We start from the raw sequence: 25,891 nt of genomic DNA, 5'->3' as shown, positions 1-25,891 counted from the left end.
AGATTGGTAAAGTTCTCACAGAGCTGGGCCGACTTTACTGTGAGAAATGAAGAATGACTCTTAGTTCAGTCCAAAGAAGATGTTGCTAAGAAAACCTTTAGAGAAAGTGTGAAAACATATGGAAAAGCTTGTTCTGTTAACGTTTTCCCTCAGCTCTTTGGAAACTTTCCTACAAATTAATACAAGTAACTTCTAAAATACAAAATGTGACATAAAGGTATAAACAAAACTCGGAGCTTTCTTATTAGATTTGTTGTCAATTCCACCTGTTTTTGAATAACTTTCAGCTTTTTTGTAAAGAAAGATAAAACAAATCACAAACTACTCACATTATTTTTAGTTTTCTTTGCTTCATTTTCACACTAAATTTATGTGGATGTAAAAGATGAATCAAGTCCAGCAGACAAAACTATTTGTGACTATTTTTTATCACAACTCTCCTTCCTTCAGACACAAACTTAGCAGCTTAAAAAAAAAAAAAGAATAACTTCTCACAGAAATCTTTGAGTAAGATCCGGGGCTCTCCAAAGATTTGAGGACTGAATCATGACGAGTTTTTGTTAAGAAAAGTGTTTCTAAATCAGCAAGTGGTGATTAAATTATAAAACACTTTGGGACAATTAATCCCTTTTCTAGATTTATTGATTAACAGGTCGATGATGTAAACAAAGCTAAAATTAAAAAGAAACATTGGTGCTTCTTTTTGTAACTTAAATAGCAAAGAAAAATTAGTTTCTAATAATGGGACTCTTATTTTAGTTTAGTCATTTTCTCCTCTTTTGTTAAAATTACCACCAGTGGAAAATTATTTTGTGACACAAAGAGCAACTAATCTTGTATTGTTATAGGATTGAAGCATTTTTAAATTAGTATTTTGACTTATTTTAGCAGATCTTACAGCGAACTCAAAAATCTAAATTATTCTGGGGAGACAAGTAAAATAATTTATATTTACATTGATTTTAAATAACAAACTTAGACAGTTGTAGTGGACAGAAAACAAAAAGCAACAGTTTTTGTATATTTCTGTCTGATCCAGATTATTCAGTACAAATGTAGCATTTGTTAGTTTTTTACAAACTTAGAGATCAACATTACGCTGTTCCAGAAGCCAAAACTAAACCACAGAAACTTTGTGCCATTAAACTGTCAATTACCCAAAAAGAAAAGCATGATTGTGAAACTGAATGGTGTATTTCACAGGGCCAGTTGAATTATCCTGCCTCTCACTGAGGGAAGGCGTTGTTACCTGAGCATCCATCAGCAGGTGTCTCATCAGGGTCATGGACTTCCTGAGGGTGTCCCTCTCTCCGGGGATGAAGGCCTCCTCCTCATCAGCCAGACTGCAGGGTCGGGTCACCATAAACTGAGCGATCTGGTCATTCAGGCTGTTTAGAGACTGGACAGCTGCAAAAAAAAAAAAAATACACATTAAAAAAACGTCTTTCTTTGTGTCTCTTGTCAAGCTTTTGCCCTTTTCTGGATCAGACTTTAGTGATCTGAGACGTTTCCTCCGTCCACGACAACTGTTCTCCTCCTTAGAATAATCCCTCATTTGGACAAGACGGGCATTATTAGGCTCAATCAATTACAGAGACTTAGAAATTCACTTTCAGTCCGTTATATAATCCGCTGTGTAACGATTAGAGCCGCTGTAATAATGTCTGCTGTGTTTTTCTTCTTCCGGACTTAACACAATGCAGCCCTCAGAGCTGAGAAGACATACTTATCCCCCAAGAAGCCAAAAATGTAATAAATCATTCAATAATTGAATAAATAAAACTGGATACAAAGCAATTATTTTATCAAAAAATATAAAAAAATGTATTATAAACTTTTAATTTATTTTCAGAAGTCTGTTTAAACTTATTTATCAATGCAGCTTTTATTTAATTATCTAGTGATTCGTGCTATGTTACTGTTCAATGTTATAAAAATTCCTGGTATTTGATTGGCTAACCTGATTGTTTAAGTTAAGCTCAGACCAATCATCTTGATCTGAGTGATTTTAGCCCCGCCCACTAATAGCTGAAATGAAGTGAAACAGAAACGAGGCTGATCTGATCACAGAACGAGAATACGGCAAACAAAGAACAGAAATCAGACCCAGAATCAAATAATCAACACAGAACCTGACAAAGAACACTTTTAATAATGAAATCTACAATATTAGGGTAGTTTGGGAGTTTAGAAATTAAAGGAATAAGTTATTTACAACAGAAGTTGTCAAACAACAATGTGATTCATTTACACAGTAGATTTTTCCTCAGTGTCCTTGAGCAAAGCACCGACTCCGAGCTGCCCACTGATCTGCAATTAAACAGGTGATATATTTCATTAAACTGAGATAAGGGGCAGGATTAAATAAGTGTCCACTTCTTCCTGCTCCTTTTCAAACAGAAGAGTAATAGGAAACAAACTGTTTTGTTCTTGGCCACGTATGCACATGTTTTTCTGTAACCTACTGTTTGTTTTCTTGTTTTTGTTTTTTTTTTAAACCTAATAAATAAATTAGGTGAATAGGAGTGGTACTATTATCAGTGGTATCATTGAATTGATTCATGTGTAAAAGTATTTTAATCTGTCATGTGACAAAAAAGCATTTTATTAGTTGGTCCATTTAAGATTCACATGTAAGTCCATGAAGGGGTGCACCGATTAAAGTTTCCGATTATCGATCTTTTTAAAAAAAAACCTGGACTACCTATTCTGATTTTGGCTGATACCAATGTTTTTTTGTTTGAAATGTTAGAAAGTCACTGAGTTGGCAGCAGTGGGCTGACTATTGTTACTGAAAACGTGCTGAAATGACCTGGTGGGCCAGTCTGTTAGATGAGGACAATGGCTGATTTCCAAGGTAAATATCGGTGGATTAGATCGGGTTCACATGTGAGTATCAGTCGATCTCCAATCTTCCAAAATTAACTCTTACAATCACAGCGTTCACTGCAGTGGACAGCCATCTAAAAGTCATTTTCTTGTGTTGCTTGTGGATTTCTATGTTATAAATGCACACAGACCACTGAAGTGGACACTAGTGCATCATACCATACACTGCCAACTACTGGCCATCCACTGTGAGTGCAAGAAAATAGTTATTAAATCCAATATGGCCGACAGACAAAAAAGCAACTCAGGAACATCTAGTCCTCCATTTTACTTTAGAAGACTCTTAGAGGTGTAAAAAAAATATTGTGACATCAAGTAACCCCTAAAGAACAAAACTACTGATGTAAATAACAACTTTGTATTTAGAAAAAACTACAACTGATCACCCAGAAAAAACTTTTAACAATATTTTTCCTACCTTTTTTTTAAATGTCTTAAGAAAAACTAAATCAAAAACAAAATAAATCCTGACATAAAGGTTCATAATTCATGTATGAAAGGGTTGAGGAAATTGGTGCCAATAAATCGGTGCGCCGCTAATTCTATGTGTTCATTAAACCATCAAAATGCTCAAAATCACACATTTCTCTGATGCAAAACATGTGCTTTGCATATGTGGTACATAATTATATGTAGCATATAATTCATGTGTTATTTTTTGAGGGCATTACTTTGTTTTTTCTCAGCTCTGTTCAGGCTGAGAGGAGAATTTGGACAGGAGTGACAGAGTGACTGAGGCAATATGTGAGTCACCAGTGACAGTCAAGGTCGGGATTTATTTATTTATTTTCCCACAGAATTGATCAAAGATTTTTGGCCGCACCTTCCAGGCTTCTCTTAACCTGCAGAAGCTCAGCAAAGGGAGGCATGTTTACAAGCAGCGAGCAGCGAGAGCATCATCCTGCGGATCAAATCAGAGGATGGCGGCGAGGTTTAGGAAGGGGGTGTGAAGACACGGGGGTAAACTGTTTACGACAGCAGCTGATGACTGGATTCCCATTTCACATTCAACATTTACAAGGTGGACCTCTGCAGCCAGAAGATGGCCAAACACTCCAGGTAATGGCATGCTGCTGCTGAAAATGACATGTTGTCAGAGCGAGGAAGCAGGCGCTGCCTCCCATTTCAATTTCCCATCTTGAATGCATTCTTCCACAAACAGACAGGTGGTTTTTTTATGATGAAAACTTTGGGATGACAACCACGAATAGGCCCATGTCAACACTCGGCATCACCGAGCAAAATCCAACCACAAACAAAAAAGTCCTGAAAGAAAATGTCAGAAACGCACTTTTCATTTGCAACAAATGTTTGCCTCAGCCTTGTGCAGAATCCTCTCTGATCAATGCTCGACTCCACACTTTCACTTTTAATAATCATGCTGGAACAAACCAGACCAGGCGACAGCGTAAGCATGGCTGTTTGCCTCGGTTCCCTGAACCCAACGTGGGAACGTTACTGCTCCAGTTCATGCAAATGTTCAGACAGTTTTGACTGGGTTTGGTCAGTAGAAGTTCATCATGCAGATTTTTTTAAAATAACAGAAAGTGTGAATAAAATTACACACTTCATTTTGTTTGTTTTTGAAGCCTTTTAATCCATTCTCCCAGATATCCTGGGTTATTACCACCTTTCCCAACAACATTAATACTTTTTATCTCATACTGAAGAGATCTCCTGAGTTACTTAGTCTGCAGTGTTGGTTTCAGTGAGGTCAGAACAGAAACACATTATTTATAAAGGTAAATAAATGAGCAGGGGTGTCAAACTAATTTTCATCTTGGTCCATATTAGAAATCTGAATGTTCTTAAAGTTGTGCCAGGATCTATTGATATAACCCATTAAACTGTTAAAATACCAATAAACATTTGTTTGTTTCTGCATTCAGTAAGTGTTTCTAAAAAATGAAATAACCTTAAACATCTTTTCACACTGATCAGTCCATCCAGGATTTTGTGATTGTTTTTGTAGATTTTTGCTATCAGAATAACAAATTTTGTGGTGTTAATTTAGAAATATTTGTGCTAATGTTAAATGTGACTTTTTTCTTAATCGCCGTACTTGACATCAAGTAAGGCTAAGGCAGCAGTCACTTAAACCTAATGTTTTTGGCCAATTTTGAGAAAAATTTGCGGTAAGAATCAGAAAAAAATGCGGGGATCTGTTGATTTTGCTTGAATTTTACAGATTTGTGAAAAACTGGAGTAATTTGGCATCTGGAGAGCCACATAAAAAACTACGGCGGGCCAGATTTGGCCCACAGGCCTCGAGTTTGACAGGTGTCATCTACAACCTTCAGATTTATTCCCACCTTTATCTTAGTATATCTAGTTGCCTAGCAATCATGACAGCCCAGACTAAAGCTAGTAAAAGATTTTCTTTTTTACTTATTCAAAACTTTTTAACTAATTAAATGACTTAATTAAATAAATATATTTTAATAGAGTTAAAATACATGAGTAATAAGAGCCTAACAACACAACCACTTTAAAGGTGACCTATTATGCGTCGTTGAATAAGTTAGGCTGGGTGTATGGGTTATACAAAACATAATCTTTCTTAGATAATGAGATTTTATTCTGCTCAGTTCTGCTCGTCTTGAGCTCCTTTCAGAATGAGATGTTTTAGGGCGTCTTGTCACTTTAAATACAAATGAGCTGCTGGCCACGCCCCCAACTGAAAGTTTCTGTGAAAATGGCAGCAAACAGATGTGGTATTACATAACTGTACAGAACGGGCAGCTTATTAGTCTGGGGGAGTTCCTTGGGTTGCTAGGTAACGGGGCTGGGGGTTGCTAGGTAACGGGGAATGCCTGCCGATTCTGACTTGACTATTGGAGAGGCTTTTGACACGACTCATTAACCAAAAAACATTAACTTATTGCCAGAAAACAGCTGGGAGGGTTGTTTTTAGCAGTTGGACTGTTTCCAGAAGCCATAGAAACCCAAATGAAAACACAAAAACGTGCAAAAAACTGAATTATGAATAATAGATCTCAGCTTTTCATGTTGTACCACCAGATTTTAACACACTGAAATTTTAAGTTCAGCCTGCAATGAATCTTGGGATTTGCTGTGCTGTGAAGAATAAGACAGACCAATTCTTCAAATTGATTAAAAAAAAGAGGATGTATTTGTGGACCACATATGGGAAGGTTTTTAAATTTAGACAATATTGTGACTTAATTTCAAAGGCAGGCTTTAAAGGATGCAGCCTCTGAATTTGGATGGAAATAAGCAAAGATTTGATTTAATACGTGAGGTTTTTATTTTATTTACTTCTGTCCCAGCACACATTGTCGTATTGTTCATTGATGCTTCAGTAGCCTTGTTCTCACCCAACAACCAATGGAGATTCTCTCTGACTCTGCAAAGATGGATGGATGAAAATAGAGGGATGGATGTATGGAAGATACTTTGAGTCGAAAACAAGTTTAAAAGTTCAAGTTACTAGACTTACTGTAAATTTACTTTTTGCTAAAAGAATAAAGTTTCCAAAGGAAACAGTGTGTATAAATATGTCTTGGATGTGTTCATTCCCCGCATCTCTGTCTTCTTAATTGTTAGAAGGTAATATTACCATGATGTAATGGCACGCAATCATTTAAATCAGAGGGATATTGTACTTTTTGTGAAGCGCACTCCTACACACAGGTGGCCCTCAGTGGCTGCTGACTGTGAGATGTAGACAGCTCATTACAATCCTTGTTGCCACCCACAGCAGAAAAATAACATCAACAATGAGACTCTAATGAGGCATGTTGGTGTTCAGTCAGCCGATACAGTGTTTGTGAAGACAGGATTTAATCTCCATATTAAAAAAAAAAGGACAAAACTCTCTCATAACACGATGTCCCTGCACACAGAGAAGTAATCACTCCCATTTTGTGTTATCATTGTTATCACTGGAGTCTTTTTACATGCAGATGTCTGAGATGCAGCTAAATGAGTTCAAACAACTCTCTTGTGAGAAACCGTGCTAAAAAGCAAATAAAACCAAATCCTCGGCTTCTGTTGGACTTGGAGTCCGCTCGGTTAGGCAGTCAGGCCGTCTCAGCCAAAGCAATTTGAAGCTGCTCCAAACACGATGCTTTTCAACGCCAAAAGGGCCCAGAATCAGTGGAAAGGATCAGGAAGTTTGTCAAAATCCACAGCAATTCCAAGAGAGAAAACTCAGCCACGTTTTAATCACTTCACAGCTAAATATTCACAAAACACTGAAAAACAGACTGCCGGATAAAGCTGCTACTCTCTTAATTACAAAGGTCTTGTGTAAAATTTGGGAAAACCTCTTTAGTCTTAAATCCATTAAGGCACTGCTATGAAGTCCTGTCAGAATAAGCAATAGAACAATTTCTCTGATTCATCATTTTCCTTTCTGCCAAAAACTGGTTAACAAAAGTCGTCAGTCTACTTTGGTCCAAACTAGCCCTTTTCCTGAAGGACAATTTAATTTATAGACACTTCATGATTCATTTTATTTGTTGTTTTGTTAATTTATTCTGGATATTTAAAGTGTTTCCCAGGTCCAGTGTTAAATGTTCACTAGAATTTAAAGTTTATTCATCTTTGAGAATGTGTTATTGCATTAAGATTGATTAAAAATGGTCTCAAAACAACATTATAATTTATCGCAATAACTGGACAATTTATCATCCAGCTAAATTTCACATGGCGACAGGCCTACTGTTATTTGTTTTGTTTTCACCAAGTTCCTGCAACAAAACATTGCAAAATGAACAGGAAATGCTCGTCTCCCTTTTAATATTCTGTTCGCTTTAAACAGGATATTAAAGTTTGTATTAAAAAATACAGGTGAGGTGTGGTTAGTCAAGCCAAAATAAATGAAAGTAAATAAAATACACCTCATAAAGGCTTCTAGTTTTCTGTCTGCCGTTGAGGGTTTTTTCTTACTCCTCCATACAATATTTATTCAGTCCATGAATCTTGCTGATGTTGGTTTATATAAACATCCTCAACATTTAAACCAAGTTGAGCTCTGGGCTTTGACCGGACCATTGCAACAGCTCAATTTTTCACTTTTTTCAATTCTGCTGCAGATTTGCGGTTTTGAAGCGCAAAAACATAAAATCTTACGAAGTATTTTAGTCAAGTTTGAAATAAAACAAACTAATTTACAAGTAACTTTTCAGTCAATAATCCCTTAATATTCATGAAAGTACTACGTAGTTCCACTGGCAGATTATTTCACTTTTAACAACACATTTTTTCTAAATTACTAGTGAATTAATCTGAAAATGGAACTTTTTCATGAATATTAAGGAATTATTTACTTAAAATAAGTTCCTGTCTTGCTGAAAATGTACTGATGAGCTAGTACACTTGAAATATCACAAAACTAAGACATTTGCACTAGAAACTAGACCAAAAGTACTTGGTAGGTAATTTGTCTTGGCACTGCACAGCTTTGGGTCAATTTGCTGGGAACCTCTAATCCTGGGAAGATTGACTGGCAGCAATAACTGCTTCACTGGGATCACTGCTGACGTTTTTCGCTCTTGGTTCTGCGTCAGCTGCCGTCTGCGTTCCAGAACAGCAAGCCGCCAAACTCCTGCTTTTAATCGAGAGAGTCACACTCGTCTGGGATCAATTAATCAAAAACAGTTGACCCGCAACACCGGCCTGCTACCTTAATTTGTAATTTTTGTATTTTGTATTTTATTGAATGTGCCAAGTTATAACTAAATTTACAGCAATATAATAAATAAACTTTCAAAGGGGTGGGTATATAAATCTATTAAAACCTACAGCAACATCACAAAAAGATCTCATCCTAATTATAAGTATAATATCAGTATATCTTAATTCTACTTTCAGATTCTTGCAATACATTCAATGACATGCTAATAATAGCTCTAATAATATTAATACAAATAGTGATAATGTTGATGCCAACAATGTTGTGTAACAACTATATAACACATCAAGACAGTTTCTCTTCAGTTTAAACCATTTCCTTATACAAAAGCTTGAATAGCTTCATTTTGTCATATATATTGGGCAAACAGCAAGAAACAAGCACAATTTTGTTTTTGCATTTCAAAGAAACTCTCCATGCCTTTGAATTTCTGTGTCCATATTTGTTATAAAAATCTAATTCCTTGCTTGTGTTTGTCCATCTTCCACCTCTCATTTCTTCCTTTAATTGGATGAAGTTTTGTCTTCTTGGCAATAAGCCTCCTCCTCTGTATGGGTTCTTCATAAGTCGACTCCCTCTTCAAAACACTGTTGATCATGCCTGGCTGATGATAATAATCCCGTCTCTAATTTGACTAGAGTTTTTTTATGTTACATTCATAAATTCTAAGTCTAATTTTATGTCTGCAAATAATCTCAGTCAGTCTAGTATTGTTTACCTGTCAGCACATCTGTAAAATACCTACAGAAAATCATCTCTGATTTCTTTAACTAACCTTCCAGCCATTACTGAACATTATTTTAACTTTGTTTCTTATATATCTTTAGACTTTTGTCTTTGTACGAACCTCAGTGTCCCGTCACTTTGCTGCTTTAACACTTGAATTTTCCCACTGTGGGCCAATAAAGGCTTTTTCCTTTCTATTCTAACACCACAGCCATTTTATTAGAGTCCTGCAAATCAACTTTTACTGTTTCTAAGCTCCACTTTCTGTTCCTTTCTGGATGTAAGCTGCAAAGCTTGTAGTCCAAGCTAAATTTCTTGTGGCATGCTGGTGATTTACATAATTAGCATTAGGACCCCCTGCCTAATACTGCGTGGGTCCCAGTTCTGCTGCCAAAACAGCACTGAACCGTTAAAAAGGCATTAACTCCATCGGATACATGAATCTATGTTATGGTATCTGGCGCCAACATGACAGCAGCAGATCCTAAGTTCTGGGTTTAGCGAGTTGATGCCTCCGTGGGTTGAACTCGTTCACACTCTCTCGTTCTCGATCCTTGTCTTTAGAGTCGACCTCATCAAGCTTCCTGAACCTCTGCTGAACCATTTTTGGTTTCTGGAGGGGTGAATTATTTTTCTGAAGCAGAGCTGAGGCACTGGAGGCGGTAATCTACATCAATGGGAGGAACCGGTGTCAGCAGGGGTCAGTCTCCGTCTTACCATGGAATGATCGACACCGACATCAACCGAGAGAAGTGAGGTCTGCACTGCGGCTGATGCTCTTCGTCACCTCCTGGACGAGTCGCTGATGAACTCTTGGAATTATTTTGATAGACGAGCCATTTCTAGAAGGATTCAGTGTCCATGTTTTCTTCCTTTCTGGGTATCGGATGGTGGCTTTTTGTGTTTCTGTTTAAGAGCTTTTAGCAACGTCATGTTGTCAGACAGGGCCTATTATAGGAAACCTATGAAAGATTTTTATTTTGTACTTCCATTTGAGTCTCAACTGTTTCTAAAACCAGCTCAAACGCTTAAAAAAAAAAAAAAGTAACGTCACAAATCAGCAGGCACTGCCCTATTACCTATCAACCCCAGCAGAGTTCCGCCAGTTACCAAGCAACCCCAGCAGAGTTCTGCCGGTTACCAAGCAACCCCAGGAGAGTTCTACCAAGCAACCCCAGCGGAACTCCAGCCAGCTGGTTTTACTGCTGTATGGGCTGTACAATGAATTCTGGAAAAGACAAATGTTGTATTGTTGACTTACCATTCAGAAACCACTTGCTGTATTCTTGTTGGTTGTGCAGGGAGGCGCCACTTCTGCTTTTCAAAGATGTACGGTCGAATTATTGCGCATATTTTTGCAGCCATTTTCACGTGTGAGTGTAAACGTTGATTTAGGAGCGTGGCCAGAAGCAGCTTATTTGGATTTAAAGTGACACAAATATATGTTTTCTACAGTTATTTAAGATTTAACAATGATTTTGTGCAAAAAATAAATAAACATTTTTTTAGACCATTAACTTGCTCAAGGAAGCGTAATAGATAGTCTTTAAAGTGTTTTGTTTATGAGTTTAGCAGTAATCAGGTTAGTGAAGATGAATAAAAGATGTGCTTTAGTCACTGTTAGTTCATGATTTAGCAAAGGGGTCAGTAACTCTTTCTTTTAATGAGTAAAATCATCTGAAATTTGTTTGAGAATAAAATAAAACTAATGAACAAAAAAAACAAAGACTCCCTGAACACATGAATCTGATCTCCAGGTGTGAAGGATTTAATTTTCTTAAGGATTTCATCCATGAAGCCAAAACATGAGGATGAAACCAGACATCACCATAATCTGAAGGATTTAAGATTAATGGGATCAGCCAGACATCTGATCAAACACTTCTCTCAACATTTCTGCTCTACAGCAGCTTCGCTTCACTCTTATCTGCAAATGTAGAATATGCAGATCTCATTTCCAGCAAAAAAAAAAATCCAAGCAGAGGAGATAAAAGCCTTTCTGGCACTCTTCAATTGAGCTATCATAATCTCAGCATGACAACTTTTCTATCCGAACATAAAAACCCTGAAACGGGGAATCCAAAATGCCCGTGGCAACACTGCCACCATCTGGTAGCTCTGACCTTTCGCTGCAACATTGAAATGAAAAACATCCTTCTCTCTTACCATTTATTAGAAGCTTAATTCATTCTCACTTTTATTACCATTACAAAGCATATTCCAGTAAAATATTTGACATTTAAGACATACATTATTTATTATACTCGATAATTTGAACCTTTTATCTTTTTAAATGGCCCCACTTTTAATAACATGCAATTACCCACAAAGATGAATGGGAAAAACTACAAGAAAAAGGTCACCGCACATCCATTCTGACGCTAATTCATGACTGAGTAATAACCCGTACTTTATTCAGACTGCGCTCTACTTCTGTTTAATGGGTGAAGCTGGTTTGCTATAACTTTGATCAGTGTGCCACCTAGTGAGGAGAATAAGAGACAGAAATACCTCGCCGCTCTTCTACTCTTTGAGTCAAAGACTTCAGAAACACAAGAGCTCAGAGGGGAGTCAGATCATTGATTGAACATAAAAACTCTGATGGTTTTAATAATCCTCCAGCTGATGAAACCACTCTACACTTAAATTCCTCCTCTCAGCTCTGAGTAAAACTCACACAGGTTACAGATTTCCACACTATAAGTGCAGGGGAGTCAGAGAGAGAGAAGGGATATGTGCCCGAACAAAAGGTTACGAGCTCTTCAGCGCGTGCATTATGTGTTTAAAAACATCTCAAATTAATTACAGAGGACGAGAAAGAAAAGGCAGCACAGAGGGAAAAAAAATACCTGCAGTTATTGCTGCTTGCACTTTACCACAATCTGCCTCATCTACTTCTACTTTGCTTACTTTAAATATCTCCCACTGTGACTTTGATGAAAAATCTTCAAAAGTGTCTTGCTGTGTAGGTGGAAGAAAAACAACATTAGTGACAGGCACAGCCGCGAAGACAGAAGCTTACATAAAAACAGTTTATTCCCTTTGCGAACTATTGTTTAGTCTGGTAGACTAAAGCTGTTCTCTGTTATGCAAAAGAGTTTCCCAGCTAAACATCGCTGCTAGCAAAGCAACCTGCAAACTTATCCGCACCGCGCATAACAAGAAGTCTTTACATAAATTGGGCCTGTATGTACAATAATCCAACACTGAAAAGTAAAATCTAACTTTAAATTTGGTTTAGGCAATTCAATTGACAAAGAAACATAAAGTCATCAGTATCACACTTATTAAAATCAACAATTCCAGTGTAATAGAAATATCATTGTTTTGTGTGATACATTATTTTAAGTTGGTCGCTGAGTTTTTTTTAATAGTAATTTAGGACTTCTCATTTCCCTTTGGGGTTTAATTAGGATGCGACACAGAGGCCCATTTCTCTTGGCTACTGTTCAAAATGGGAAAGATAGGCAAAGGTGTCTATCACGAAGCAAATATGAAAGAACAAGAACATACAACGTTGACTCAAACACATGTCAAGGCTGAAACGATTAATCAAATCAATAATTGAAATTAATAACAGATTAATTGTTAACTGGAGCATACAGAGTCAAAAATGTTAATTTGGGGAAGTAACATACTCAGAGATGTAATTAAGCTAAAAGTGTATTAAAAACATGTACATCTTGCATTTCAGATACAATAAAACAAACTTTCTCTGTAAATATGTTCTACACAGATCTATAAGTGACATAGCTTTAGCTTCACCCAGTTCAAATTCTTCCAATAAAATAAAAATCTACCTGCTAAACACCTTTTGCTGTCTAATTATTAATTGGTTAATCCATAATCAACAGATTAGTCCTACATTGTAATGATGCCAAGTCAAGCAGAAACATCTGAGCTTTTCATGTTGACGATAAATATGTTTTTAGCTGCAGACACATCTTTTGAAACAAATGATCAAGTGTGCAACTAAAGGAAAGCTGTTATTTAACTTCATTCAATATAATTTTTTATTTTATTCCTAAATAAGGAATTGAATTATTAAAATTCAAATTTAAAAATACTTTATTAATCCCAAAGGGAAATCATATTTAATATAATAATAATAATAATAATAATAATAATAATACGTTTTATAATGATATAACATTATATTTGCTGATTTGAATCTTTTAATATATTTCTAATATTGTATATAAAGTCTTAAGTGGTTAAATTAAAAGTCTGCAGAATGTGCCAATTATGTCATTAATCAATTTATGTTCAGAATAATTGATGGAATAGTCAGTTATGAAAATAATAATTAGTTACAGTATAGTAATATATATAATCATTTAAAAAACTTTTTGATCTCATGTTGAAACAGGCGACGTCACAAGATGAACACATTCTTTAGTGGTGAAATGAGGAGAAAATGCTAAAAATGGTAAGAATTAAATAAAGTATAAAATAAAGTTTGCATTTTATTTTAAAAACTGTGACGTCCCAGAAAATGAGAACGATTTCTATCTGTGCCAGGGTCACATGAAGAACAGAGCCAGTCCAAACCTGGTGTATGTCGAGCTGTATTGCAAGTAGCAAAAGTTTGTTTTTAAAATTTAAAGTGAGCAAAACCAGCCATAGATCTGGAGGTGGCTGTAAGTCATTGGTGAAAGAAGCGAGGACAGAGATGCAAACCAAAGGAGCTGACAAACGTTAGCCAAGAAGCTAATGGGAGGGCAGATTGTCTACTGGTTTATTTTTAACAGCTCAAAGTCATTTAATGTACATAAATGTCATAATTCAGATTCCTCTGAGTGGCTCTGAGCTAATTAACACTCATGATATGAGAAGTAGAGGAGAATAATATGAGAAAGTTCAGCGTCAGCGCACAGAGGTGCCAGGGCATTGTGGGTACACACAACCAGAACAAACACTTGGAGAAACTGATCGCAGTTACAGGTGGAGGGAAGACGAGATAAAAACTCAGGATAGCAACATGGCCTGATGAAAGTATCTCACAACTGCTGCCAAGCACGAACAACAACGAGGAAGATTTCAAGCTAATTAGTGTGAAAGCCGAGGCTGTGGGATTCACCCAGACACAAAGGTGAAAAACCTCCGCCAACAATATATAGAAATACATGACATGCTCAGATGAAGTGGCAGCTCAGGAGATGAAAAGAAGAAAGATTTCTTTACATAAAGAGCTGCATATCAGTGCCAGCATCACCTCAGGGGAAGACGTTTTTCAGAACTTAGGCTGCAGCTCATTTGACAAACGGTTTGGTGAAAACAAACTTGCACCAGCAGACAGAATGGAGCAACTCTGATCCAACTGAAGCCCAAAACATCCACAGGACTACGATGTGAGAAAACGGATTAAATCTCCATGACGACCGTTACGGTCTGTTTGCGTGCTGAATGGATGCTTTAGTCCCTACATCACACCGCTAGCTTTAACTGGACTTGTTAACGCTTCAGGTTTATTTGTATCACACACTTCAGCAACAAGGCATTTCAAAGTGCTTTAAATCATAAAAACTCAAGAATACAAAGTCATAGAAAACACAGTCAACAACTGAAACATTACACTTTGTCGTCGTTACACATCAAAATGTTAACTTTCATTTTATTATGTGTCAAAAGCAACTCTAAACAGGTGGGGTTTTTGAAAGTTTGTCCAAAGTTGTGGGGCGTAGAAGCTGAATGCTGCTTCTCCTCGTTTGGTTCTGGTTCTGGGGATGCAGAGCAGAACCAGAACCAGCAGTCCTGAGAGGTCTGGAAGGTTGCTATGACAACAGCAGATCTTTAATGCATTATGGTGCGAAACCGTTCAGTGATTTATAAACTAACAGTATTTTAAATTCTAACACTACAGGCGGATCTGAAGAGACATAAAATGGGAAAGAACATAATTTCCACTCTTAAATCTGCTGGAGGATCAAGGATTCGGTACATTTACTCAGTTACATGAGATTTATTTGGGGAAAAAATACTTTTAGAAGTATTCTATTACACTGTACTTTTTACTTTTACTTGAGTAACTTTATTACAAAGTATTTCTACTCTTACTCAAGTAAAACCTGTAGATTTTCTGCCCACTGTGAGTATCTTCACTGAAGAACAAACATGTTTTAACCACAAATTCATCGGATACACACCTGCAGTTTTTGTTAAAGTTTCATTAGTTTTATGTTGAAAGAAACTGATTTTTTTTTCCTTTTGTCTAATTTTGTTATTTTGTTATTTTGTAATTGGTATTTGAATTATTTTCATTCTGACCTTTAAAATACTTACATTTACACATAACTTTATATTTTGGTCCGTCTGATTATGTAATTTTTAAATAGTAAATGGTTGGTACTCAATACTTGCGTAGCTTTTTTACCAAATACTTTTACACTCTTACATGACTTCTTAACTTCTAGGATGGCTACTTTTTACTTTTATTTGAATAAAATATGCAGAAGTGGTGCACTGTTACTTGAGTACATTTAATCCAGTGTGTTGGAGAAGGAATGCATCTCAAAGTTGCAGGATTGCAGTTCTCCATGGCTGGAGTCGGGCCCTCCTGATCCAAAGAGAGATGGTTTGCCAGACACACAATCGACCTTCTTTAATGGCCGCCTCAGTCAGCAGTCCACATGTTTATCACAGGTATCGCAGTAAGACTGGAGGGAGCTGAATGGTGCTGAAGCTGCAATCATCAAAGCGTGATGCAAACATTTTGCTGGTTCTTCACATCAGTAACTAATATGCAGATCTGGTCGCACATAAACAAGATGCTTCACTTTCAGCTGCTTCCAACCGCAGTTTTAAAGGATGAAAACATGAGAAGAAACTCTGAAGACAGTTGCGGCAAACAGAGTAAAAGCGACGTCTCTTCATCTGCTGCTGATATGAGGAGAGCAAATGAGGATCCTCTTGTCTTCACAGAGCCGAGGTTAACGCTTGCTTGTTAGAGAAGAGCTGTGTGAGCTCACACATGACATTTTAAAATCCTGACGCTTCACGCTGGAGTGCATCTCAAAAGCCGAGGCTGGAAGCAGCACCGGTGACAAGCCTTCCACCAATTAGGACTGTTTGCGCGAGCGCGCCTGAACCCGTCTTTTAGGACAGATGAAAGTGGGTCAGAGCCGCTGCGTATCTTTGTGCTGCAGCACAATGGCAGGTAGAGCACACAACTCATAAACATTAAGTACGACAGACGAGGATTAAACAGAGAAACTTTAAATTAGCTCTAATATGGGGTGACGGCTCGGAACCATTATCATTATCAGCCGCTTTGATGCCGGAAATTCACTTTCTGAGCAGGTGTCGTCTTATTGGAAGTGCAGGTATTGCCTCTATCATTCATTACCACGTTTATCTGCAGGTAAACAGCCCGGCGAGTTCAAAGGCGCTTCAAATCAACACTTTTACCGAGTTAGACATTCCTGTGAGGTAAAAAACTGTTGCCAGCCCGTTCTCTGGGCTTTTCTGACTCCTCTCCCACATCAAACAGTGAGAACTCTCCATATTCACATGCCTGCTACTCGTGAGCCTGAGAAGAACAGAGCAGAGTGCTGTTTAATGATGCTCAGCATGTCTCTGTATGCCAGAGAGTCTGTGGAGGACAGAGCCAGCCGAGGAGACATCAGAGCCGAGGTGGACAGCGCCAGAAATCACTTGACTTAATAGCCAACGGCCGGCTGTGGAAGTGATCCGGGTCAGGGCGAGTGACTCTGAATTTTAGCCGGTGTTTAATGTTTTTGAACTCAAATCTCCACAGATTTGCAATGACTTGCCCACTGGGGATAGAAAAAGCAGCATAAGACGTTTATAGGAAGCATCTTCTTTGGTTTAATTTTCTTTTTCTTACATTAAATGTAAAGACTCGACTAAAGAAAACGCAGGTTCTCCAGTAGAAGCCGGGCGGCACACAAAGATCAGCTGCAGATCAAACTGAGCACCAGAACGAGGAGAGAAGGGTTTAAGTGACTTGCTGTTGCTCCCAGATGAGCCGCTTCAACAAACGGGGATTTTCACTCGCATCCATCTCAGGTTCGCAGAGAACGGCCCAAAAAAGCATTGAGACAGTAGCCGTGTTTCCATTACAAACGGACTAAACTTTGTCGACATTTCGCTAATATATATAAAAAAAAACACTATTTCATAATGGCTGAATTTCCAATAAGAAATTCACATTTGAATAAGTAATAAAAAAATCCTCCAACCACTTCCTGTCGTTTTCTGCATCTTTTTAGCAACATCATGTTGCTGATCAAGACTTAACCAGACATTGATTTGCAATGAAAAATATTACAAATAAATTTAGCATTTTTGCATAACACACTAATTTTGATCACAGCTGGAAAACCACCTCATCCTAGTGCAAACATCTTTTATCAAAAAATATGAGTTTTTCTGAACTTGGCATGTTTCTACTAAGCAAATTTATTTTTGAAAAGTTAAATTGTGAATTTAAATGGTCAGTGGAAATGCAGCTACTGTCATTCAACTCATTAAAAGCAGTATTTAGACTTTTACTGGTACTCTTGTAAATCTTGTTGCTTCCGTGTGATTTTTTTGTTCAACTCTGGCTCCCTGTGCCCTCCATGATTTTTGTTTTCAATGTTTTGTTCTCCATTCTTTCATTGAAATCCACATAATCTACTCGACGCCTCCGCCTCCTGCGTCTGAGTCCACTTTAAATCCACGAAGCAGGATAGTTCATTTGCCGTTCTCCGTCACTTGGGTTGAAACGTCCAGAAAGCTCTGCGAACCCGGCGCCCTCCGAGACGGCGTTTGTATCGGCTCTGATTTGCTCGCTATGCAGTTTGGTTCAGGACAGAATCACTCAGTCGCTCTCATCTACAGGCAACAGCATGACTACATGACTTCCTGCAGCAAAATGAGAATCGTATCTTCACACAAACTCGCCAGCCGACATTTTCCTCCTACTGGGCTTTAAACCGGTCTGCAAGCAATATTTCATTGAAATACTTTTACACCAACAAAACCTCCAATATCTTATCAAAAAACATTTTTAGGTGTTTTTAAACAGGAAAAAAAAACACTGTAGTATTAAAAAGTTGTAATCACAGAGTGATTTTTTTTAAAAACTCAGCACTTTAAAGCTTATCACTAAACTGCACAGCCTGCATGTTGAGAAGAACACCTGAGAGGATCAGCCGTAGTTTCTCTAAAGATAGGAGCTCCTCCAGTAAAATTACCATCCATAATTATAATCCATATATGAAAACAAGATTCACTGGATCAGTTTTTGACTAAAAGTGGCTTCAGTTTTAGAAAAAGGGTTGTTGCTGTAAAGCAGGGTGAAATTAGAGAGTGAAATGAAGAGTCTGTCTGAGTTCAGGGTTTTCATCCCATAAATTCTCCAGAGATTGTCACTGTAATGGTTTAAGTCATAAACCTTAATGCATTTTATTGGAATGTGCGATCAATACAAAGTACAGAATAACTATGAAGGGAACTAAAATGTAATAAACCGCAGGGTCGTTGTTGCTCAGTGTTTTATTTCACATTTGCTCATCTGGACCCATCTTTGTTTATTTTTCTTTACAAAATAACTCAAGTTCAGTCAGATTTTCACCAATTTTCAACTTTCCACTTGGGTTTCTGTATGGACTTTGACTGGGCCACTCTAATTAATAGTTTCAAAAATAATTAAATGCAGATTTAGCTGCTCAGGACACGTGGTGAATGCAGATGGAAACTTTATTCAAATTGAAATCATCTTAACTTCTCTTTTAGTGTTCATCTTTAGATAAACATGTTATTTGCAATCTGTTACAAGAATATCTATTCCGTTTCAAAGACAGTCACTGAAAGACTGTTATTGCACTGAACTGACAAACTTTTAGCCATTTCTTTCATTTGGCACCTGACAAATATTTCTTAGAAAAGGGCAAACCTACTAAACAGTTGCGTTTTGGCTATGCTAAAAACAAATTTGTTTAATTAAACTTTTTATATTTTTGAGTAGGTTAAAAAATATTGCAGTGTCAGTTTTTATTAGAAAAAAATATATATATATTATATATATATATATATATATATATATATATATATATATATATATATATATATATATTGTTGGCCAACAGATATTGTTTTGGCCCACGTTACAAAACGTTTGGACATCCCAAGCCAGTTAGCATAACCACTGATTACGGCGGTTAAACGGTTTTCTTGTAACGGTAAGTCGTTTCTCCACCATTAGCACATTTAGCAGCATTGATTGACAGCGATAAGACCCGGCCCCTGGCTCTGATTGGCTGTTTTGGTCATTAGTGGTGGTGGAAGAGATGCATCTTTTCACAGATTATTTGTCTCATACTGAACTGTCCACAAAGTGGTGACAGTTTTAATAAATATGGAAAAATATATTTAATATAAGTTACAATCTGCAGCTTTAACTAATGTCTATTGTTTCTATTGCAAATTTGATTTTATTTATTTAGATTCTGTTCCAGCAAACAGAACCAAATAGTGCCATCACTGTCGGGCAAAAACCTTGTATCTCCATTTTCATACTCATTCTGGTTCACCCTTCACATTTATCTCTGGCTTCACTGACAAATTTCCAATGAAAAGTTTCCAGAAGAGCTCATAACTATGACCAGTCAGAATAAATTTACGTTTAGGAGCAATATGTTTTTCGAGTTATTTGGAAGCGTGGCACCGATTTGAAATTCACACCACATCTCTGCTTCTGTTTGAAGATTGCTCTGCAGCTTTTTTCTTATCCCAGTATCCCTCTCCTCGTCTGTGTTACTTTTTCTGCTCTGCGGTGGATTGTGACAGCATTGTGGCAAAACTCTGACAAAAACTGATGTTTCGAAAAAGAAAGAGAAGCGAGGAGAAGTGAGCAGAGCGATGCAGATTTGCAGAGTCAGCACGCGGGCAGAAAACACAGCAGGAATGTGAACAGCACACTGCAAGCTGCTCCTGAGGTGTGTGCACTAAATTAGACCAGTTTTCCTCTCTGCAGCATGGAGTTTTGCACCATGGGCTGGTGGAGCGTACAGTATGCTCATGCAGCAACGAAAAATGTTGACACAGTTACACAAACCTCAAAATACAGTAATCATCCTCCAAAAAAAGCGGGATTAGTCCCCGTGTGAAATCTGCTGATGCTCATACCTTAAGCACTCTCCACAGCAGATCAGGCAGCGACAAATTTAGCTGCTTCTTGGTGCTGCAGATGAGTGACTATTAAATCCAAGAGATGTGTCCGCTGAGCGAGCAGAATTCAGCTTATGCGCATTCACTTAAACTTTTCCCAATAACCCTCGTTTTGTGTGAGTGTGTGTGTGGAAGAGATTAACAAAGAGACATAGATTATGGTAAGAGGCAAGGCGGTGGGTAAAATATGTGCAATCTTTTAAAACAATGCAGAGCCATGTAGGAATAAAGAGAATTAGAAACAGGAAGGTGCTTTCTGCAGGAAATGCATTTAGAATATTATTTTAGAGCATGAAAAATGTCAATCTCAACAGTTTTGACCCTGAAATTCAAATTAGCTTTCCGTGCAAAGAAGTGGATCATGTGATTTTATGTTATGTGAAAAATTATTTTTTCTCACATAACCACAAACATACTAGTGGTTAAGTTATAGCCTAATCCTGAAATAAATATGGCAAAACAACACACAAAAAAACAGTTATGGTTTACAGATAAGTTTTAAAAGTGTGGCATGCATTTGCATTAAGCGCCCTTTACTGTGATACTCTTAAAAGAGATCCAGTGCACTCAATTTCCTTTTAAAATAACCTAACTTATAGTAAATAGTGTCTGTAGTTGTGGTTGTAAAATGTGAGAAAGTTCAAGGGGAGAGTAGCAAGAAGGCAGTGTTGAAATAAATCCTGTTCCCAGTTTACGATAAGCCATGTTGGAGGCGCAGGAAGAACGTGAAGCCGTCATTTCAGACCAAAATCTAACTTTATCACCTGAATACAAAATGGTGTGTGCAGAGGAAACTTAACCCTGCATATCAACTTAAACACACACTCTCTAATGCTGCGTTCACGCTGAACACGTTTCAGGCATCAGAAATGCGCCCGACGCTTCAAGTTGGACGCGTGTGCGCTTTGAAGTCAGAGGCTTGACATGTTACGCTAGACGAGCGTTGGGACGAACCGCTGTTTCCCCTGGCCAGTTTCTTTGTACAACGGAGAATGAAATTGAGAGTGGCAGCAAAGTATCATGTTCTCAAAGCTTCTGCAATCACAACAAACGCTCAAATGTCTTTGCTGAACATTTTGTGTTCAGTTTCTATTGAACAAACAACAGCAACAGCTGATAACGGCACAATGCGCGTTGGAGCCTCTTGCCTTTATTTCCTCTCCCGGTTACTTTGAACAATGCAGATGAAATGCTGAATGTACAGGTTTGATTTACCTAAAACAACTAAATGTGGCCATTGGGCACGTGTTTTGAATTCACCAGAACCTGAGCCCAGTTTGATGACCAGCTAACCCATCATCTCCTGGCAGGACACCAACTACAGGCCACTACGTCACATAGCAGAGTCTCTGATTGGTTGACGCTCCGCGTAGAGCAGCAAAAGTTCCGATTTTCCAACTGCACGCGTTGAACGCTCAAAATGCTAAAAACACTTCAATTGTGCAGCGCTAGACATTCGAAACCCAAAGCAACGCTCTGCGACGCACAACCACATACCTTTGAATATAAACCAGACGCTCATGACACTCAAATCGCATTTGGTGTGAGAAGGGAAAGGTTTAGATTGGGCTGGACAATAAATCGATAACAATATATACAGCGATAGAAATGTGATCAATATAAATAGATAATACATCTGATAGAATATTCAATGTATAGAATATTCACTGAACTCCAATTTAAAAACGCACGGCATTCTGGGAAATGTAGGCAGAGGAAAGGCTTTAGCTGCTCAACTTCTCAAGGCCAGCCATGCATGGTTGGTGTCCTTAACTACTCACTCTTTGGTTACCTAGCAACTCACTCACTTTTTGGTTACCTAGCAACAACCTGTTGAGTAACTTGCACAGCAGCAGTTTAAGGTTTCGCCTCACTCTGCTTACGAATAAAAACAGTGTGGAGTGAAAACAGGGAATTGGGAGGTTTTGGGTTCAGTTTTGATTATTTGTTTTGTGTGTCAGCCTTAGTTATTCTTATTTTGATTTGATCAGACTTGTTCTGTTTTTCTTATTGTTGATATAGTTCCCCTGTTTGTTAATCCCTCATCACACCTGGTTGTTGGATTCTCCTGTTATTTCCCAGTCAAACTCTGTTGCTCCAGGCTATCCGCTCACTGTTTTTCCCGGCTGTTTGTGTTTTCCTTCCAGTTGCAAGTCGTTTTTGGACTTTTTAATTAAACTTCATTCATTATTATTCACTTTCTGCTTCCGCTTGCATTTTGGTTCGACCTTCACTCACAACATGACAAATATATTCATGAGTTATTTATATACTACACAAAAAATACAAAGATGAACTGAATACAAATGTTGGGAAAGGTTCAGACGCTAAGTAGGATGTTAAATGTAACTGATAAACTTTACTGTAACTTAGTTTATTATAAAACACAGACATGTCAAAACCCGACATGAAACATTTCTGGTCAGTCCAACAAAGTAAATTTCAGATTCAGATCCACACTGTAAAAACACAAACTCTAACCAAGTATTGTCTAGTTATAGTGCCAATATCTTTACACACTTGAAACAAGACCAAACTAACTTACTATTAACATTTGAAGAAGATGTAGGAGCTTGTTTTAAGTAAATAATTCATTAATAATGACGAAAAAGAACAAGCACCACTGGCAGATTAAAGGTTTTAATCAGGACACTTGTTAAGCCTGGTGGTCGGGCAGTCATTCATCCAGCGGCCTGCTGCATTTTTGAGTTAAAAAATGTTTAAAGTTCACAGAAAATTTTAAAATATAATTTGATAATTATGTGTTATTGGAAGATTAGAAGATTAATATCTGAACACCAACTATAAAGTCTTAAAAACTTCAAACATAAAAAAACATAAATAAATAAACTAAGCTAAGCCTGGTGGGGGCACAAGTAAAGCCAGTTGACCCGCCAGGCTTATAACACACTGGGGAAAAAATGTTTTGTCATAAGTGAAATAATCTACCAGTGGAACTAGAACTTTTTCATCAATATTAAGCAATAAGAGCTTACTTAAAATAAGCTCTTATATCTTGCTGAAAAGCTACTTTTAAGTTAGTTTTATCGTATTTCAAGTGCATTTAAATACATTTGCAGTAGAAACCACACTAAAAATATTTGGTAAGATTTTGTGTCTTTGCAGTGCAGTTACATGCAATCCATCAAGTTCTGCTTTAATCTAATTATAAAAATGCAATTAGCAGCAGTCAATCCAGCAGGTTGAACAAAATCTATAAACAGTGCATAACACACTCTGTTCTTAGGGCTACATTTTGCTTCCAGTGTTTCTAGTCTGCAGATGTTAATCTAAAAACACCAGGGTGACTCAATTTAGCTCAGGGCAGACTTTTACTACAAGTAAACGCAATTTGGTTAGATTTAAATTAAAGTAGTGTGGTAAGTTTATTTAGAAAACATGCAGAGTCTACAACTATACCTCCTCCAGCTTAGCGTCTGTCTCATCATGCGATGAACTGAGACGTCTGGAGTTACTGAAACTTGACAGACTCTCCTGTCAGTCATCGAGAACGGCTTGATCGCTTTTACCGACAGAAACCAGAGCTTCTTGTTTCTGCTGAGCAAACAACACGGCAAGTGAGCTCTCGAATCTATTCATCGATTGTTTACTAATGTGTACTAATGAAGATAAATGTGACTGATGCAAGAGTCTCAAAAACCTGTAACTACACACAACAAGTGTGAATGTGGAGCCTGATAACTTTACAGATGTGATGGTTTGTTAGGAGTTATGCGGCTTATGTGACCTGCTGAGTTTCAGCTCCTGATTTTATCAAATGCAATATGGAAACAAGAGGAAGGAGGGCTGTATAAATTACACTTGTATTGACTCTGAGCAAGTGATTCCCAGTGTGGGAGGCTCGTTCAATAAAGTAGATTGGAGTGAATGTAATCAGGCAGGTTCAGCGGTGCTTTGTGTTTTTGCTAATTTAATATACCTGAAATAACATTTACAGAGAGCGGCATCTAAGAAAAAAAAATACAAAGACAGCTTCCTCTGATGGGATTTGTTTCAGGAAGCAGCTGCAGTGTACGCCGTTCTGTCAAAGACGCCCTCACTCAGAGTCTCTAAATGATATTAAAGCCGATGGCCAGCAGCCCTGGAGTCTAACCGGGATGAAAACACTGGACGAAAGCCAGCACCTTGACCTCCCGCTGCAGCGACACGACGATGATAAAACACAGGAGGGACAATGACAACATTCAGAGTTATAGGCGTCCGCGGATCCCATCTTCGGACAAGGGGGGCAGAAAACCGCAGAGCGAGCCTGTTCCAGCACCGCCGTGGCCCAGCGGAGCAGAACGGTGACTACGGGTCACTCTGGGAGCCGAACTCCGGCTGTGACGGAGCGGAGGCTGAGCTGGCAGGGATTTGTGCAGACGCAGTGATCGAACACATGAGGCTTGTTTTATGTAGATGTTTAGCCTCAAGAACTTTGAGTAGCCGCAGGCAGTTGGAGAGAAAAAATTAAAACTGCAAAGACGCTGCAAAAATTATAAGCTGAGCTGGTGAAGAGTGTGAGCGGAGGTATCCAAAATTAGATTTTTACTTTTATAGATTAGCTCGACTGCATATATCAGACTAAGCAAGTTTTATTTTGGGAAATGGGGCTGATGTAGAAGGAAGGGTCACTGAAGAAACACACTGCAAAATCAAAGTCTTACACTTGATTTAAGTCAACAACTCTTGAATGTAGATTAAAAATATATATACTGCTCAAAAAAATAAAGGGAACACTTCAGTGTTCACTTAAATGTTAAAGTGTTCCCTTTATTTTTTTTGAGCAGTGTACATACCTCCACTGGCAGACTATTTCACTCATAACATGAAAGATGTCTATACGTAAAAAGTTCTGACAGTGGAATTTTTAAATAAATATAAAGTTCCCGGTTGTTTTATTATTGGTTTATTTCAAATGCATTAAAATATTTGAACCAGAAACTGGATGAAAATACTTGGTTAGTTTTTGTGTTTTTGCAGTGTGGCATAGTTTGATCTTTTTTTGTCTGCTGTTTTCATATGAAACACTGCAAAAAACACAAAAATCTTACCAAGTATATTGTTTAGTTTCTGGTTCAAATATCTTAGTTCACGTGAAATAAAACAAAACTAGCTCACAAGTAACTTTTCAGGAAGAATAGGGAACTGGTTTCAAGTAATATGTCCCTTAATGAAAATATTGTTCACTTAAGAGAAATAATCAAGTAGAACTAGACCTTTTTTATCAATATTAATGAATTATTGACTTAAAACAGGTTCATATCTCTTGCTGAAAAGTTACAAATTAGTTTTTTCTCATTTCTTGCGTAATAAGATATTTGCATCAGAAACTAGACTAAAAATACGTGGTAAGATTTGTTTTTTGCAGTGATGAAAGTATGAGGCCTGGGCTGAGTGGGATGCAGAAAGCAGTGGGCTATGAAGAACAAAAAAATGACA

The 25,891-nt window shown here is 37.6% G+C and overlaps 1 protein-coding gene across 5 annotated transcripts in view; it reads right to left on the bottom strand.

Moving 5' to 3' along the window:
* Window positions 1-25,891, bottom strand: part of LOC103464488 (kazrin-like) — a 179,471-nt gene that overhangs the window by 143,889 nt on the left and 9,691 nt on the right. For all 5 annotated transcript variants that reach the window (XR_014087564.1, XM_081607043.1, XM_081607047.1 and 2 more), the window contains exon 3: window positions 1,250-1,407. Coding sequence is in view for 4 of the 5 variants with exons in the window: in XM_081607043.1 (XP_081463169.1) it covers window positions 1,250-1,407 (158 nt within the window). In the remaining variant the exon portion in view is untranslated. The remainder of the gene's footprint in view (window positions 1-1,249; window positions 1,408-25,891) is intronic.

This window comes from Poecilia reticulata, chromosome 5 (genome assembly GCF_904066995.2).
Source record: "Poecilia reticulata chromosome 5, P_reticulata-male-v2, whole genome shotgun sequence".
NCBI lineage: Eukaryota > Metazoa > Chordata > Actinopteri > Cyprinodontiformes > Poeciliidae > Poecilia > Poecilia reticulata.
This window is presented reverse-complemented; position numbering and strand designations above follow the sequence as displayed.